The sequence below is a fragment of the Palaemon carinicauda genome, chromosome 1, assembly GCF_036898095.1.
Source record: "Palaemon carinicauda isolate YSFRI2023 chromosome 1, ASM3689809v2, whole genome shotgun sequence".
In the NCBI taxonomy this organism is placed as follows: Eukaryota; Metazoa; Arthropoda; class Malacostraca; order Decapoda; family Palaemonidae; genus Palaemon; species Palaemon carinicauda.
Window position 1 is genome coordinate 156,705,291 of NC_090725.1, and position 18,236 is coordinate 156,723,526.

General features: G+C 41.3%; 1 protein-coding gene and 1 pseudogene across 1 annotated transcript in view; both read right to left on the bottom strand.

Moving 5' to 3' along the window:
• The window catches only part of mRpL27 (mitochondrial ribosomal protein L27), a 79,677-nt gene extending 74,235 nt beyond the window's left edge, over positions 1-5,442 (bottom strand). The window contains exon 1 of the mRNA XM_068376217.1: positions 5,187-5,442. Coding sequence (XP_068232318.1) covers positions 5,187-5,247 — 61 coding nt within the window. The 5' untranslated portion in view covers positions 5,248-5,442. The remainder of the gene's footprint in view (positions 1-5,186) is intronic.
• Positions 5,443-10,843: 5,401 nt separating this feature from the next.
• The window catches only part of LOC137620099 (glycosyltransferase-like protein gnt13), a 10,998-nt pseudogene continuing 3,605 nt past the window's right edge, over positions 10,844-18,236 (bottom strand).

An 18,236-nucleotide genomic window follows, 5' to 3' on the forward strand; every position in this document is an offset into this window, starting at 1 on the left:
CTCTAGGATTCTTTCCTCCCCTAGAGGACTTTTTGCCCTTCTTGTCCTTGACAGGAAAGGGCTTAGACACTTTTGTCTTCGCTGCAGCTGCCTTCTTCGTACTCTTGACAGGACGTGGTTGCTGGGTAGCTGGAGGTTTGTAGGGCCTCGATGTTAGGGCCCTATGGAGAAGAGAATCCTGGTTGGGCTTCTTCCACCTCTCAGCAGCCTGCTCCACGTCCTTAGGCTCAAACAAATTCTTACCGAGGACGGAAGAATGTCTGAGCCTGCAAACGTCAGTACTGGGGACCTTTTGATGGAATCTCTCAGCCACTGCATCCCATCATTTCAAGATAGTGTTAGCCCACAAGCTCGAGACTTGGTGGGCTAGAAACTCGATGGTATGCGTGCCTGAGAGCAAAATGGTCTCCAAGGCCTTCCTGGTGCTTTCCTTGGACAGGTCCTCAGACTGCTCCAGGATGCCCAGAGACCCTAGCCAAATGTCCAGCCACGAAGTAGCCTGCATGGCACACTTCGCTACCTTCTCCTGGCTCAGGATCTCTGTTGCCGAATACGAGACCTGCCGGTTGGAGAGTCTCTCTGGAGGGACTCCCCCGGTAAGCTCTTCCAGAGAATGGTGCAAAGGAAGAGCTAAGCAAGTCTCCTCCAAGATCTCAAAGTACCTCCTCTGATGGACGCGAGGAGGCGGGAGGAGCTTGTAACCGGTGCTGGATCGGCTGGAGGAAGCTAGCTCAGAGAGCTGGCCTTCGACCTTGTCTCTGGCACTATTAACCCCCTGTGACCAGGGCAAAGCCGCACTGGCCCCCGAGGGCTTCTGAATACCATAGACTCGGTCCAAGACCGTGTCCTTGCCCTCACGAGGAGGAATCTCTGGATCCGGAAACCCATTGAGACTCCTCATGAGGGTTAGAACTTGCCAGAACGCATGTTCTGACTCCTGTAACTCTCCTCCTGAAGGGCTGGCAGCAAAGTCTCCTGTCCCCAGAGGCTCTTCCTGGGGGGACTCGCGGACGTTCTCCGAGGGCTTGGCTGGCTCCTGTCTAATCCTTGATGAAGACTTAGGCAAAGTCTTCGGGTCCTTCGGCTCCCTCCTGGGAGGGATACAGGACTCCAGCAGTGATGGTGTGATGGTGGAAGACTCTTCTCAACCCCTACCTGAGGAGACTTCTCGGGGAGAGGTGAGGTTTCCCCCATTGGTGCAATGGGGGAATGACCCGCCTCACCTGACTCCCCAGAGGACGGGAAATCCTCGTCCGCAGGGGAGGGAGAGAAAGTCTGGGGGGGAAAGGGAGCCTTCCTCAAGGACTTCCGAGGAGACAGTTTCGCCCTTGGAGAAGTTACCACGGAAGGAACTCCTCTCTTCCTCTTCAGGGGAGATGAAGCCGCCACTGTTTTGGGACCAAGTTCAGAGATTACAGGCTTAAAAGCCTGCACGAGAGCTCTGACAATGGTACCAAACCAGGGCTGCTGACTGACAGTCGCACTGTCAGTCACTCCCTCTGGAGGGAAGGGGATCGTTCGATCCCTAGGAGGATTGACCAAACAAGGGTTCGCTTGCAAAGATGCTGAAACAGAAGAGGAGGAGTCCTTGGACCTATCCGGAAACCTCCCCTCCTCCGACGAGCGCGCTGTTCTGTGCTTGCGGGGTGGGGATTAAGACAATGACGACCTGGCCGCGCGATGTCATGCGGCCTCACGTGTGGGATCGCGCTGCAAATCGCGCTGGTGGTCGTGCGATGGGCCCTGCCATGGGTCGCACGCGGGAGAATGTTCACGCGCGCATGTGTGCGGGCACGCGGGCGAGCGATGGCGCGTGGCGGCCTGAACAGCCGATGACAAGTGGCACGCAGGAGGCCGGATGAGCGCTCGCGCGCATGAAAGCGATTGTTCGCGCACGGGCGCGCAAGATCTTGCCGAAGGGCCCGTGAGGGCGAAAACGTTGGGCGCGTGCAGGAGAAATATCTCTAGCGTGCGGGCGCACGGCGAGTGTATCTGGCTGAAGCAATGGGCGAGGGCGCGCTTGCGCAACCTTGTGGGCGTGCGATGGAGACTGTGCGCGATGGCGAGCAGGAGCAACTGGAACTACGCCCAGATCCGGAGATCATGGGCGTGTCTGGCGCGCAGGAGATTGTGAGCGCCCATGGCGCGCATCAGGATGCGGGTGCACAGAACTGCGCTGTTGGTTTGGAGAGCGCTGAAGTCCTGGTGAGCGCCTGTGCGCTAACTCAGGAGACTCCAGGGCTGTGCACTGGCGCGCTATGACAGCAGTTGTGTGCGTGTGCTCAATCGCGCGTTGAGGCATTGGAGAGCGCTGGAGATCCGGTGAGCGCCTGTGCGCTATCTCTGGAACCTCCTTTGTGCGCTGACGCGCAGGAGAGCCCTGACGCGCTATTGCAGGGGCGCGCTGGTGCGCAGGTGGTCGTGGACGCGCAGGGGAACCCTGGCGCGTAATAGCAGGATCAACAGCAGGTGCGCGCTGGCGCGCTAAGACAGGAACATCTGCTGCAGGTCGTTGGCGCGCAGGGAGTACCTGGCGCTTAAGGGACTGAGACACAATCTTGTGCTCAAGTCCCTTATGCCCCGAAGGGACCGTTGCCTGTTTAATAACAGGGTGTGATGGCGCCCACAGCGCATCGGCAGCCAGGAACGGCGACGGCAGGTCAGCAGGTCTGGAGGGTGGAAGGTCGGCGTGTCCTGTGTAAGGACGACCTTCCACCGAAGGAGATCGCGAACGATCTCCGGAAATGTCCAAGGAGGTAGCTGCCAGGATGGGTGAACGACGACGAGGTTCTTCTGCGGAGGACTGCGACGATGACGAGCCGATGAGGCGCCTCCTAACACCCTTGTGAGGTGAAGGAAGACCTCTACAGCAAAGGGGAAGGCGAGCTTTCCGCCTTATACGCCCTCTAGGGGCCGTAGGGTCAGCAAGCTGACCATCAGCAGTCCTCCGAAGAGGAGTCTCTATGAGTGAACTCCCCCAAGGGGGAGACTCACCGGCAGGAGAGACCGTAGGACTTAGTTCCTCCCTCGAAGGATGTTCGAAGGGGGAAACTAAGCCTTTAGCTACCACAGCAACATCAGGAGCAGAGGTTTGAGATAACACATCAGAAGCCTCTGTCACAACAACGTCGACAATAGACAGAGGATCGATCTCTGCTACCGTCGGCGATTGTTTGACAGCTGCTCCCAAATTGATCATGTCAAACAGAGCTTCCTTGGAGGGCAAACCCTGTAGCCCCAAGAAAGCCCAAAGCTGTAATAAATCATTATTATTAACAGTCAAAGAAATATCCTCCTCCGGGGGAGAAGGAGGAGCTGCCTCGCTATGGGAGGCAACTCCCTCTCCCACACCCAGGGATCGGTCAACAGAACTACGGTCTACGCTACCACTCGAAGGCTTCTCGGGAGAAACCGATCGAGTGGGAGCTTCGGAGGAGGTTTGGGCAACGGAGGAAGAGTCCTTGGGATTTTCTCTTTTCAAAGAAACCTTTGAAGGAGAAATATCCCGTTTGGACTTCTTCTTCCGGCGCCAAGAAAACCTCTCCCACAGGGAGGTAGACCACTCCCTACACTCACCACATACATTAACACTATCACACCGTTGGCCCCTACAATGAGGACACAAGGTGTGGGTGGGGATCCGTGTCGACCGCCAACATAAATGTGCCACAAGGGTGGTCAGGTAAACCAGGACACTTACGCATGATGGCAGAGGCCAACTTCACAAGCACTCTGGAAAAAGAAAAAGCAAAGAAAGATTAATAATGGCTGATCAACAAAAGTGAGGGTGAAAGCAGACACGTCCGACCGTCACCCGAGCCAATAGCAAAAGTGGGCTAAATCATAGGTGTGTGTAAGGGGGGGGGTTGCAAGCTACCCCTCCCTACCACCCGCTAACTAGCGGTGGGGTAGTAAACAATCGTTAAAAATCTAATGGCTCATCATTTCAGCTACGCCAAAAGTAATTACCCATATCAAATAGCGTGGTTTGTATTTCAGTTACGGAACAAAAAAGAAATAAAACCAATATAGGAAGTTAAAATGGAATGCATGATAAATAATATTGAATGGGAATATAAAATGAGGTGATTTTATAAGGTATAGGATATTAAAGAGAGTAATTCTTGGGTCAAAAGTATTATGTATACGGGGGTATTACATAACTAATCAAGTAATAGACTTGAACAGAGCTGGTAGAGAGACAGAGTTACATTTTCCAGTTAGAGAAGAAAAAATCCTATTGGTGGAGGAAAAGTTTCTGCGCAGGGAGGCGGGGTTTTTATGCAGAAAGTCGAAACCTGCTATGTACGCACGTACGAACAAGAGCATCTACAACCAGCAAGTAGAATGAGAAAAATTAAATGAAAAACACTGCTAATGTTAGCATGGTATGCTAACATTTGATCTACATCAGACGTTGGCAGCACTGGTTACTGTATTTTTTCATGAGACATAGTCTTTGCACCGGCGCCTCCAAAGTTTATCCAGTTATACTGTTTTGTTTTTTCCTCCGGTTATTATAAATCCAAGAAGGTAATGTATAGAGAAAAAAATGTTTGTTTTACGATTATACATCGTTTTCCCAGTATGTTTTCCCCACCCAAAACCCACAGTTCCCACTGGGGGTCCCCCATTATCGTAGGATATAGATATTATATATACATATTTCTGAAACTATTCATTTGCACGGGAACAAGTGTCATTTCTTGAGAGCGTAATTTTTTCTATAAGAAAAAGTAGTTTTTTTCCTAGGTTACATTGCCCTGTAATACAGTACAACAATACCCAAAGATGAGAACTGCAGGATTGCATTATTTTGGAGTAAAAGAAGAGCGTGGTGTTGTAAACAATTACCACAACTAGTTTAGGTTAGGCGGGTTTATTAGGTTCTGTATCCTTTTACAAATCTCAAAAATGATGAATAAACACGTTTTGACCTGTTTTAAGCCACTTACATGAACCATTTTTACCAACCATATATTTTCCCAACAAGTTATCTTGTGCTTATTTTACATTTCTGACCATTATTATTGCTGCAAATCCCTTTTGAAATGAAACTTCCCCACTAAAAACAAATCCGCTTTCCAATTGCATAAAGCACAAGATAGCGAGTAAGAAAAATATATGGGTCATGTACTTGGCTAGAAATTAAATTATCATATATTTACCGAAAGTTAAATACTTACTCATACCACAGGACAAACTTAGTTTGGTGAACATTGCCTGCATATTCGTTAATCCTGCCATTTCTAATTAATGTGATCTTGCGACGTTGTTCCTGGTTCCTAATTACACAATCTATTCTGTTTGTACTCTGTCTGTGTATTTATTTTTTTCAGTCTGACGATAGGGACCCAAAAGACAACATAATAATCACAAGCCGTTGACCCCAGTCAAGTCTAGACTGGTTCCTGGTTCCTGGTTCCTTATTGCTCACTCCGCAAAGTAAGTTTGGGGGCACTCTATCTCTTTATAGATAGGTGCAAAGCTTCTAAGCTTATTCATATTATTAAGTTTATATCATCTGTGCCTTAAATAAATTAATATCATAATGAGGTTCTCAATCTTTACTTTTATTCCCTTTTACTTTGAAATTGGATATGATAACACCTTGCTATCATCAGTTTTGGCAACCTGTTGTGGTGGTAATCAGTTTGGGCTTCTTAAACTCTTCTTTTATATTCATTGCCCTATCTATATATGCAGCCAGATCCCTGCTAGGATTTTTCAGCATACTAAACTTATTTCTACATTCTTTAGCTGTTCTAACTTTGGGCATAAAAATAAATGTTCGGTGGTGTCTTCTTCCTCTTTGCATAAATCACACAAATTGTCATCATATTTTCCCCTGAAATTTGCTTTCGAGTTCAGCATATTTAATCTTGCTTTCATCACAAGGGATGCCTTATCCAGATACATTTCTCTGATATAAGGCATAGGGCCATTTCCATTAATAAATCTTAATTTTTTATTATTTTCTTTTTTTCTTCAATAGTTTCTTCTATTTTTTCTATAATTCTTTTCTTGATTTCTTTTTCCAGGGTCCTTTTCCCCCAACTTCTTATTTCTTCCACTTCCATCCCATATTTACTGCAGATTTCTTCTACGCTCTTGCTCCAGCACTTCCCATACGGGTTCTTCAACTGATCCTCAATTATCTCTCTTACTAATACTTTTTCCTCGGAGTTTATGATGTTATGGAAGAGCATTAATTTCTTATATTCTATTCTGCAGGACACCGGCCATATTCCTGTTTCTGCAAGTATGCCCCAATATGGAGTACTCGCAGGTAGTTCATACATATTTCTTATTATCTTGTATTGGAGGTTTTCTAGATCTTTCATATCTTTGTCCCTAATTACACTCCAGGTCTCCACGTTGGCAAATATTGTTGGTACTACTACTGTTTCATATATTTTCTTTCTGACTTCCAATGCCATCTTTCCAACTTTTCTCGTATCCCCATATTTTCTTATTTCTTGGGTCATATATGCAACCCTCTGGGTTTTTTACTGATACTCAATTCTTTGTTTCCCTTCTCTGTATACCATTCACCCAGATACTTATATTCCTTAACTAAACTTACTTTTCCGTTCTTCACTTTTGTTTCAAACTCCACCTCTTTCTCATTCTTTCTTTTGTTAATTCTTAATACACCCGATTTTTTGGGGTTGGTGTTTATAGTGAATTTCTTTAGGGTCTCTAGGCTATGACAGTTACTTATGGCACTTTCGATACCATCTTTCCTTCCTGAGGGAAACATTATATCATCTACAAATACAAGTGATTCAATTTCAATATTTCTTATCAATGTGATATTTTTTCTGCTAATGCTATTAACTTTGTCAGTTGCTATACTACATAGCTTGGGTCCATATATAGTTCCTTGTCTAACATTTCCTTCAATCGTTATATCTTCTGTTGTACCTGCTGGGCAGTTGATGGCTGCTCTACCTTTTACATTCATTTTTTTTAACTATCAATGCTTCTTTCCATCCTATCATTTTTCCCATTTCTTTTATGCAGTCCTTTAGGTCTAGCTTATCAAAGCACTTATACGCATCACAGAACCATGCGTATGTCGACCCTCCCAAATAGGCGTTATAGTCTATTACTGCATTTAGTGTAAGCAGATGATCGGCCGTAGATCTTCCTTCAATGCCTCCACACTGGAATCGACTCGTCTCTTCTTTGAATCTGTCCTTATATTTTTTTAATCCTTATTTTCTCGTATATATTACTAATTATGCTTGTAATAAATAAGCCTCTTTTATTTTCTAGTTCCATTTTATTTCCCTTTTTGTGGATTGAAAGTATCCACATCTCTTCCCACTCTTTAGGGATACATATGCTTTCGTCAATTTCTGTGAGTATCAGCTTCAGACTTTCTATTATTTCTTTCCCCATCATTTTAATCATAACATTGTTCAATCCTTGCCTGTCCATTGTGTATTTGTCTTTCAGGCTTTTTATGATGGCTTCTACTTCTTGATATGTTATTTTCTCTTCCTTGCTGGATCTCACTCTGTCACTTCCTGACAGCCATTTATTAAACATGTTGTTGATTTCTTCTGCCAGGGTCTCTTCTTCACTTTGAGGATTTTCTAGCTTAAATAAATCACTGTAGAATTTCTCATATTCTTTCTTTATTTCTTCAACATCCTCTATTATTTCTCCATCCTTTCCTCTGATTGCTGTACATTTACTGGCATTTTTTCCATCCACTTTCTTCTTGAATTCCCAGAAGGCTGTGCTGTTCATACCTCCTTTTGCTTTGATTTCTTCTACTTGCTTGAATATTCTTAAACCTTCCTCTTTTTGTTTTTCTTCTTGTATGTATAGGTCTACAAGGCTCTCCTGTACTTTCATTCTTCTCTTGACCTCATTGTTTTCCTTTCCAACATTAATACAATTCTTTTTTAAGGTTCTTTTAAGTTTCATTAATTTCCTTAATTCCTTGGACCTCTTGTTTTTCTGTTTGTCTCTTTTACACTACATTTTCTTAATATTTCTTGCACTTTTTTTTGCCATTTTGAATATTTTATTCTTATATTAGCTTTTTCTTTGGCAATCTTTATGAGTTCCTTTTTATCTTTGTGGACTTTTAAATGGTTCCAGACTATTTTATATCTTACCTTTCTTTCTTTCTTGTTTAGGGTCAACCAATTCATTTCGAGTAGGATGGCACAGTGATCAGAATACACCATTTCTTTTGATATTCTGTAGGGTGTTATCAATTTCTCTTCGTCAATTACAATGCTCCTAATGCCTTCTTCGTCTTCTCTAACTAGAGCATAATCTATCACTGATTTCTTCTCTTTTTCAATTCTCGTCCAAGTCCCTCTGCATTTCGGGTTGCTATTTGCAATTATCATGTTGGACTCCTCTGCTAAATCTCTTAACATTTTGCCTGATTTTGTAATCTCATTACTATTGTTTTTTATTATGCTTCCTACTTTACAGTTGAAGTCTCCCATTACAATTACTTTTTCTTCTCTGCTATTTGCTATCATTATTTCGTCTTTAATAGACTTGTACATATTTTCTAAATGGCTTGACTTTGTTTTATTTTCTTGTGGGGCATAGATTACTCCTAATCTGACTTTAGTCTTCCCATTATCAATTTTTACCCATTGAGACTCGTGACCCTGATTTTCGCTTTTTATTTCCACCGTTACATTTTCCAATTCATTTTTTATTGCAATCAACACTCCTCCTCCGTTTGATTTTCTGTTATTATTAAAGACCCTATAACCTGCTATCTTCAAATTTTCTTCCTCCTTCAGATGGGTTTCTGTGATGCAAATAACAGTTGGTTTAACTTTTTCTATTATTTCCTCTAGCGAGTCCACTTTTGATTTTATGCCCCTTATGTTAATGTAATAGATCTTGAAAGCTTTGTGAAATTTTGCTTTCTTTTTTCCTCTTCTCTTTTTATTTCTTCTTTTCTCTTCCATTTTTACAGGCAACGACCTGTTCTTCCTTGACCACCCTGTGGTATCATGTAGTCCATTTCTAGGGCTGTGTTGGGGTTTCCCACTGCCCTTTCTGCCCACGTCAAGTTGTGTTGACTCGGGTTGTATGATTTTTCGTACCTTATTTCTTGTATCAATCTCCCCATTTCCTCCATTCTTGAATTTAAAAAATTTAATTGGTTTTCCATCCTTTTTTTACTTGGACCGTTGCTTACTTGATTCCTTACTTTTCCCCCCTTTATATGTTCATACTGCTCCTCGTTTCCTCTAAATTTTGATCTGGTTTCTTTGAATCTAACATTGTAGTGCCTGAATGAGCATGTATGGCCTCTTTTGCAGGTACCGTTCACATAATCTCTGCATATTTTCGATCCATCTTTCCCAAAGTTTATTTTGTTGACCATTTTCTTTTCCCAGTGACCATATTTGCACTCCCTGCCTAACCTACACCCGCCTTCTTTGTAAAACTTACACTGAATATGCTTCCTCATCTCGTTTCTCTGAGGGTTATCTTCACCTTCCTGGCTGCGTCTGTGGAGGAAGTCGCATGATCGTCCTTTTTTACAGATTCCCTTTCTAAAGTAGTAGCATATTTTGGGGGTCTTTTCTTTCCGTTTTTCTGAGGGAATCTCATTCTGTTCTTTCTCTTTTCCATCGTTACTTGTTTCATCTTTGCTTTCTTCATCACTTACCACTGAATTATTTTCACCTGAATTTGAATTTTCCCCCTCTGTTGTCTCTGTTCTTTCTAAACTAGTTGCCCTTTCATTTGCCAACTCCTCTACTTTGCCCTCTGTTATTAATTTTCTGTTGATGATCTTCAAGTCCTCAATGTGGGACCATTGGTTCCCTATTGTTCGTTTATGGTCAGCCAGTTCACCTAGGCACAATTCTAGATCATCTTTATAGTTCCGACACTCTTTTTTAAGCATTTCTATTTCAGCATCTCGTGAACTGATTTTGTAGCAGTTATCTTCCAGCAATTTTGACATCAAATTTATGTGGCTTCCCATTTGCGACTCTGACATTAAATTTTCTCCTTTTTTGTTTTTGTCTTTTCCGTCACAACATTTTCCCATCAGGAATTGTTTTGTTTCTACTGAGCAGCCTGCACAAAACCAGAAAAGCCCATCAATCTTTTCTGTCATTTTGATAGTTTTGATCAGAGTTTTTTGTTGGCTTTTTGTTGTGGTTGCTAAATTAATGCACTGGAGGCAGTACCACTCCTTGCATTTATCGCATTCTGCGCTTTCATCGTCCGGGCCCAACTCTAGAGTACAGCTGGCACATTGGTCTGAATCACTACACTCTTTTTGTGTGGACGTGACCATTGTATCCAGCTCTACGTCTTCCCCCGACTTTCCTTCTATAATATTCCTGCTATCTCCTATGTCTAGTAAAATAGTAAAAATACTCAGATCATGATCAGATCAGATTCACGTTGAGGCTTCTCCTTTGCAACGGCGCCCCTATGTCTTTTAGTTTTGTGTGTTCCTTATTTTCATCAGTTTTTCTCTTTTCATCCACATTTGCTGTAGTACACTTTTCTTCTTTTCCATATTTTCTTCATAAAAAAACAATTTTACAACTGTTTGTACACTATCTTCTTCGTATGGATGTTGGAGCTCAATTGCTTTTATTCTTATTTCATTATACCGCGGGAAATATAACATGAAGTGGTTAGCATTTTCTTCTACATCACAGAATTCACAGTTTATATTTCCATCTTGGTGTCTGTTTTTTTTTTTTTTTTTTTTTTTACATTCAAACCCAATGGGTTTGTCCTTGCTCTGAATAATAAAATTAACGAAAATGTGTTGTCATATCTTCCTCCTCCTTGATTTCACTTTTCCAGTTTTTCTACAGAATTAGACTCTCCTTGCACTCCATTTCACTCTTCCATTTGCTTGTGTCCCATTTTCTTGGGTTCTTTTCTTTATGCCCTCTTTCGTACATCTCCTGACTTCTCTTATTGCCATACCACATTCTTCAGCATACTTCTTCACATGCATCCACCACTTCCTCTCTTTTTCTTCCATATAATTGACTATTGCTGTTAGTAAGTCCTTCTCCCCCTTATAAATGCTATTAAGGTACCTCAGCTTTCCATCCATTACCCTTGTTTTCATAGCAGATGCTCCTACATCCCCTCTCAAGGCTACAATTGCTGTATTCTTTACACCCTCTAATGTTCTTCTTTACACTCCATTCTCAATTCTCTGCAACTTTTCTATTGCAGTTTCCGTTAAGTTAACTACATTTGTTCCATATAATATAGAAGGTAGGGCTACACTTTTCCAGTATGTTTTCCCTATCAGTATTTCATTGCAACTTTTTCCTATGATTGAATATGTAAAATTATCTAGCCTTTGAGCCTTAACAATCATTTCACTTTTCTGTGTTTTGAACATGTTTCTACTGCCATCTACCTTGATACCTAGGTATTTAATAATGCTTACTACTCTTATTCTTTCTATGTTATCTGGTTTCTCCTTCATATCATGTATAAGTGCGCTACTTTTATCTCTATTTATGTCTAAACCACATTGGTTTCCTATATTTATCACTTTCCTTATGTTCAATTCCGCATCCTCTATAGCAGTGGTTCCCAAACTGGGGGGCGCGCCCCACTAGGGGGGCATGGGGATGATAAAAGGGGGGCGTGAAGTCATCTGCTCGAAATTACTTGTTTAATAGAATAATAAAATCATTAAAAGAACAAATATCTGTCATTACATACATGCATCCATCTCACTAAATTTGACCAGAAATTGTGCCTTAGCCTCATAAGTATTTCCAAATATATAGCATGTTTTCAAATTATCTATTCTTAAAATTGCAACTCAATTTTGCCAATTTGCTAATGTTCAAACTTTTTTTTCGCTCACTTTGAACCAAATGTTTCGCTTTTAGTTACTGGAATGAACTATTATTTGTTTGAGTGGCTTTCATTATTAAAATGTAATACAAACAGAAATCTGTTTCCCTGTACAGTGCTAAGTAATAAATGTAAGAATCATTTCATATAAAAAAAAAAAGAGAGAGGAGTGGGGGCGTACGGGTCTACTGGAAGCAAAGAGGGGTCGTCAGGTAAGATAGTTTGGGAACCACTGCTCTATAGCCTACTCTCAGCAAGCACTAGGACATTAGCAGCAAAAAATACTACTACTAGCTTCATAATATCCTTTTTAAAACCATTAACTTCCTTTTCTACTTGTTTTATAATCTGATAAGTAATTAATTTGAACAATGTTTTAGAGCCAGTATAGCCTTGCTTTATTCCACTACTTACGCTCAATTTTTGTTCTACTTTCCCCCCTATGTCTAACGTATTACAGTCTCCCATATACTTCCGCTATAGAGTTTATTATACTAGCATGTACTTCATATTGCTTTAATGTTTCTATCAGTGCTTCCCTATTTATGGAATCAAATGCTTTTTTTTTTAAATCTAAAGAGGCAACCATGAGTTTTTTCTTATTTTTAAAAGTTTCTTCGACCATGTACTGTAAGATGAAAATATTATCCTCAATCCTTCCTCCCTCTGTAAATCCCGCTTGACTATCCTCTATGGCATTATTACTATTTCATCCCTGATAAGATCCATGTATATGTAATATGATACATTTATGAGTGCTATTAGTCTCAATTCCTTTGCTGTTGGTTTGTTTTGCTTTTTTTAACACTTTTGCTATGGATTCTTTCCAGCTTTTGGGTTTTTTCTTTACTGGCTAATTCCTCTTTGTAGCACTTCATTATTGTATTCTTCCATATATCACTTATCATCATAGCTTTGTAATAGTCTGGCTTTAGTCCATCTGGCCCAGCTGCTTTATCTTTCTTTAGGCGTTTTAAACATTTTCTAATTCATCTTTGTTTATTTCAGCGGCAGGCATGGGTTTAATTACTCCTTTGGCATTTAATACAGCATCATAATGCTCCCTTAGGTGTTCGGGTATACTACATTCATTTACTATTATAATGTCGTCCTCTCTTCTCAAATTATCCTGGTATTCTCTCTCCTTCTCCTCATTCCAAATCTCTGATATTCTATTTTCGTGTGCAGACCTATTATTGACTGTTTTCCAAAATTTTACTAATTCTTCTTTAGCCTCTCCATCTGATAGTTTATATCCTCTATCTCCATATAATTGTATTGCCTCACATTTTATTTCTTTGCTATTTCTTAATTTGTTTATGTTTTCCCATAGTTTGTTATTTTGGTGCTACTTTAACGTGAGGTCTTCCGCACTTTAGCGTGAGGTCTACCTCCCGTGAGCACTAACGATGACGGCTACCACTGTTTAATCCCTCTCTCGTCCACATCACACATTTCCATACATTTATTTTAATGATAAACAATTAATTTAAACATATCTTAGGAAAGACTGAAATAGATGAGGAAGAAAGGTAAAAATGAAAATGTTATCATAAAATTTCCATACATTTATTTTAGCGATACACACTTCGTACATCTCCTAAGAACGACACAAAGAGATCCTTGGAATTTCTTCTCATCACCTTCCAGCAAAAGGTTAGGTTAGGTTAGACACAAATTTGTTGCTTATGCCTGTATAATGGAAAAATGCCGGGGAGGGTAGGAGCGACAAGTAACACAATATAACTCAGGTTTCACGAAGGTAGGCTACACATTGCGGTAGACCTCACGCTCAAGTAGCACCGTCATTTTTATCATCTCTCATTATTATCATTATTGTGGAGAATTTTTTGATGGTTACGTTCTGAGTGGGAACTTAGTCCGGGAAAGTCTCCTTATAACAGTTACATAAAGTTCAACAGGGGAGGATAGGAGCACTTACTCTCGGGGCACAAACACCCTGCTAATACTTTACTGTCACAATTCACAAACCGTCACTCAAATACAAAAGGGAAATTTTACTGTCCAGAGGCCTAAGCACTCCACACGTAGGATTAAGAATAATTTATGGCCTACTCTAGCTTTGTCAGGTCTATAGTCCTCTCATTCTCAGGCTCTGTTCCGGCTCCGTCCCAGTGACCCCAATGAGATGCTGGACAGTTATTTTACGTTAATGTAAGGTAGACAAAATCCAAAATGGGAGCAGTGATGTAAAGTAGTTTAAAAGTTTAAAGATAAGGATCTTTACCTTCGAAGCAAATATATTAATGCAAAGTTCCTCGCTGTTACCACCTATAGACTTACTTAGGTTTTCTCTTTAAATATTGGGTACTTTGTCCCGTGAACAACTATTCATTTCACACATTAAAATAAATGAGGGAGCAAAAATACTAAGGAGGTTTGATTAACCTAATATTGATTTATTCACAAATTTACATTGAAACAAAACGGACATCTTAACAACACAAAAATGGAATAAAAAGAGATGCAATTCAAATAATGAAAATGATGAGTTAGACACGTGGTCTGCAACAATCAAAATAGGGTCTGGCACGTGGCCCACGTGACCCAGAGACTATGTTAGTCTCAAAAGGCAAAAATTTGTATAGAAAAAATATATACACACAATCCCACCGCACACAGTCCGAATAGTGTAATTAGCCAGGTACCCTATCAAGTTAAAATTAGTCTAAGCTAATAAAAAATGGGGGAAAACTAAATGGCCATTGATGTAGTACCTGCACTCCTTTGAAGTTTAGTCCTATGCCCGTGATAGCTGTTGACCTGGTTGTCGCACTAATTTCTTGCCTGGCTCACCCCAAGAATCTCACTTTGGCTGCAACTAGGTACAGCTGGTTCCTCTTCTCAATCTCTCCGACCGGCAGCAACAGAACTCGTTGGTGAGACACGTTTTGGAAGAGGGGGATGGGGGTGAGCCAGAAGTGGCCGGGTTCAATGACCAGGCAGGTCAGCAGGCCAGGGCAGCTCCTCGTAGAATGTGGCTCGACACTACGGTCGAAGAGATCACCTGGCTTCACCTTTCCAGACAGGTGAGGAGCTCGATGCGCATGGTAATCCATTGGGGATGCCATGTCGGGACTTCAGGACAGGGCAATATTTTCTTGCAAGGAGTGCAGAGGAGGCAGGATTTTGTACTAAATACTCAGATAAATCTTGCTGCTCTGAGGGAGGTTATATATACAACAATCCTACCTAATCTGGCTTGCTAAAAATTAATATTTAAAATGATTAATTAGCAATGGACTGGTACGATGGGCATACATCTTAAAATTAACAAACCTTAATTGGTATTGAGAAATATAAGATGCATTAATTTAGCATTATTGGAATTTGTATCAAAAAGGCAGTTTATGAATTTAATCTCGACCCATGTAGTTAAGGAAAGAACCAACATACGCCGGGGTTACCACTAAGGCCATCTGTTGTGCGTATCTACGCTGTGACGTCACGAGCTTGGCGTGCGCCACTGTCAACAAGTTTAGATTAGTCTTCCCTATATTTCGTTAAAGAAAACTAGATGTAGGAGAGAATTTTAAGGGGTAGCTATAGTATTAGTAGAAGAGAGCTAAAAATACGATTAAAAGAAGAAGAGTGAAGAAAATTCTTCACACCCTGGGGATAAAGGGGAGAAAAAAGGGAGAGGGGTTAGTTCCGGCAAATGTGATTCAACTACTTGTTAGTATGAGTGAGATAAGCTTACTGGCTGAATGAAGAGTGAAGTCGTTCTTCACATCAACGTCCGTTTAAAGTTAACAAAACGTTGTTAACGTTAATTGAAATCAATTGAATCAAAAGTTATGCTTTCACGTGAATTTGGGGAATATTGAACTACGCAGGCAATGCTTCACGGAAGCGTTAAGTTAAGCATATGATCAGTTTTAACTTTAAACGTACGATGCAATAATAACAGAACGATTAAAAGTACTCAGTTCTTCCCACCCTAGGGGTACGGATAGAGCAAACAAAACGTAAACCAATAACGGTCGAGTTCAGCAACAAGTCAGGCCAAATGACAAATTAAAAATTATGGGGGTGAATCCCAATCCCGGTCTGACACCCAACGTTTTACATGAAATGTCTTTACATATAAAATTACTGGCGTAATGAAAGCTTTGAATTCGTCGCCTGACAAAAGGAGAAAAGTTACCTCCTTCTCGGCGTTAAAAGGTGAAAAGTTATTTGACACTAGCCTGAATGATAAATCGAGACAAACTAGGTCTATGGGGACATCGTATTTCTGACAGCTATGGTCTTGGATGTCATCTTCAAGGGCAATGTTTGCACGGTGAACATTAAAAACAAAGCTTATATTCAGCACGAGCTGAAGGATGTCAGGGGGATTATAATAAAATGACAAATTGTCAAGGCAAGAATTAAACTTACGTTTTAAAGTTAAAGCATGGGATTGATTGAAAAAATGCTGCTGAATGACTTGACAAAAATAATAAATGCTTAAAGTGACGTCATATATGACTGAATAAAAATAATGAATAACGTTCAATGTACCGTTATCCTTAAGCAAAGTTATTTGTAAACAGGCTCTAAGCTCTGGTGCTAGGTCTACATGTGTGACCTTCGCTAAATCCGCCGTTAGTGCACAAGGTTCATTTCTGACAACTAAAGTCTTAACCTTGCGATCACGCGGCTCTTTCTGAGGGCGGGTTTCAAATCCTAACGGGGATGTTCTAGCGTCAACACGGATTGGAGCGGAAGTTACGGGCTTAAGAACTGGACAGTCAGGCAACGTGAGCACTGGTCCATGGGATGGTACGACTTTAATGATTGAATCTACAACCGGTACAGGCCTCTGCTGGCCATCACGCACACGGTTAAGTTGTGTGGTATCTGCGCTACCACTTGGGGGGTCCATGACAAGACAATGAACGGTATTTCCTCCGGGACGGACTGTCACCGGCGGCAAAGACAAAGGGGGTTGAGGGCGATTAAACGCTGGTGGCTTAAGGTTCGGAGATGAGGACAGAGCAGGTGGGGCTGACACAAAATTACTAATCGTATGCCGTGTTGGCAACATAGTATTGAAATGTGATGATTTTACTGGTTGGGGAATTGAGACAAAATTATGAACATTGTGCTTGACTGCCGATACGTTAGAAGTAACAATTAGGGGACGTGTCACTGAAGGTGTTGCATTCGAAGAAGAACAAGACTGATTAGGTTTTATAAGTAAATTTGGATGAGCCATGAGGCTATTAAAAGCAATCTCAACTTTACTCGACCAGGCAGCAAGTACGGGATAATTTAATTTAACAATAGGATGGTCGTAATGACGTCTCCAAAAATTCTTGTAATGGTTAAGTTCAATTCTTACTTTACCAATAAGGTTTTTAAAATGATTTACGGCTTCTGAACCCATGTTGGGAAAATCTACTGAAGCAAGAGCATGAAGTGCTAGGTCTGCGTCCTCACACACAAAGGTGAACGTCAACTCCTGTTCCTTAAGCCTAGCGTTAATCTCCTCGGGGCTAAGCGTTTCCGCCTTAGGCGGTGAAGGGTTGTTTACGTTAAACATGAAGTCCGCCATCTTGGAATGACCACGTTTTGATGAACGGATTCGTAAAAGCAAACAAAGGGTAACTGAATTTCAAAAGATCATGAAAATGAAACTTTACAAATTTAATAGCATGGTAATTGAACATTTAAATTTACTCATGATGAGAAAAAAGGGTTAAATGACAACACAAAGGTAAATCATGAAATTACTTTAAAATTCAGTGACTGGGGCCTAACAAAGCAGACGATGCTCGGTCACGTGACGTGAAAGACTTTGCTAAAATGAATTATATACGCACGTGGCGATAATGACTAATTAATTTACTTTAAAGCAGAACATATTAGAAAGCACATGGGCTTATGAATGCAAAAAAGGTAAGTTAAAGGTGAAAATAACAGGTCGAGGCTGACACTGTTGTGACGATTTCACAATTACGGGCACACTAAGGCGACCACTGATCTATTCAAAATGTAGATAGGCGCACAAGGCAACGACTTTAAAGTGCACTCACGTGGAGGCTAAACAAAATGAAATTTCCCTCACGCGGAGGTAAAACAAAAATATCGTCGATAAAAGACACAAATAATCTTTCCTCGCTAAAGGAAATTAAATGGTACTACACGCAGTAATTTACTTACGTTAGCAAACAATTATGTACCCTTAGTTTGGGTTGTAAACAAGATCCGCCATCTCGGAACAAACACGTGGAATGAAACGGACTTGGTGTTAAGTTTCTACGGTACTCGTAAGAAGACTTAAAATTATGTTACGCCAATTCGCTCTTTAGGACAAGGACACGTGCTAGGTATACGGGAACGTTAGTTAGAAAGGTTAAGGTTGGTTAGGGAAG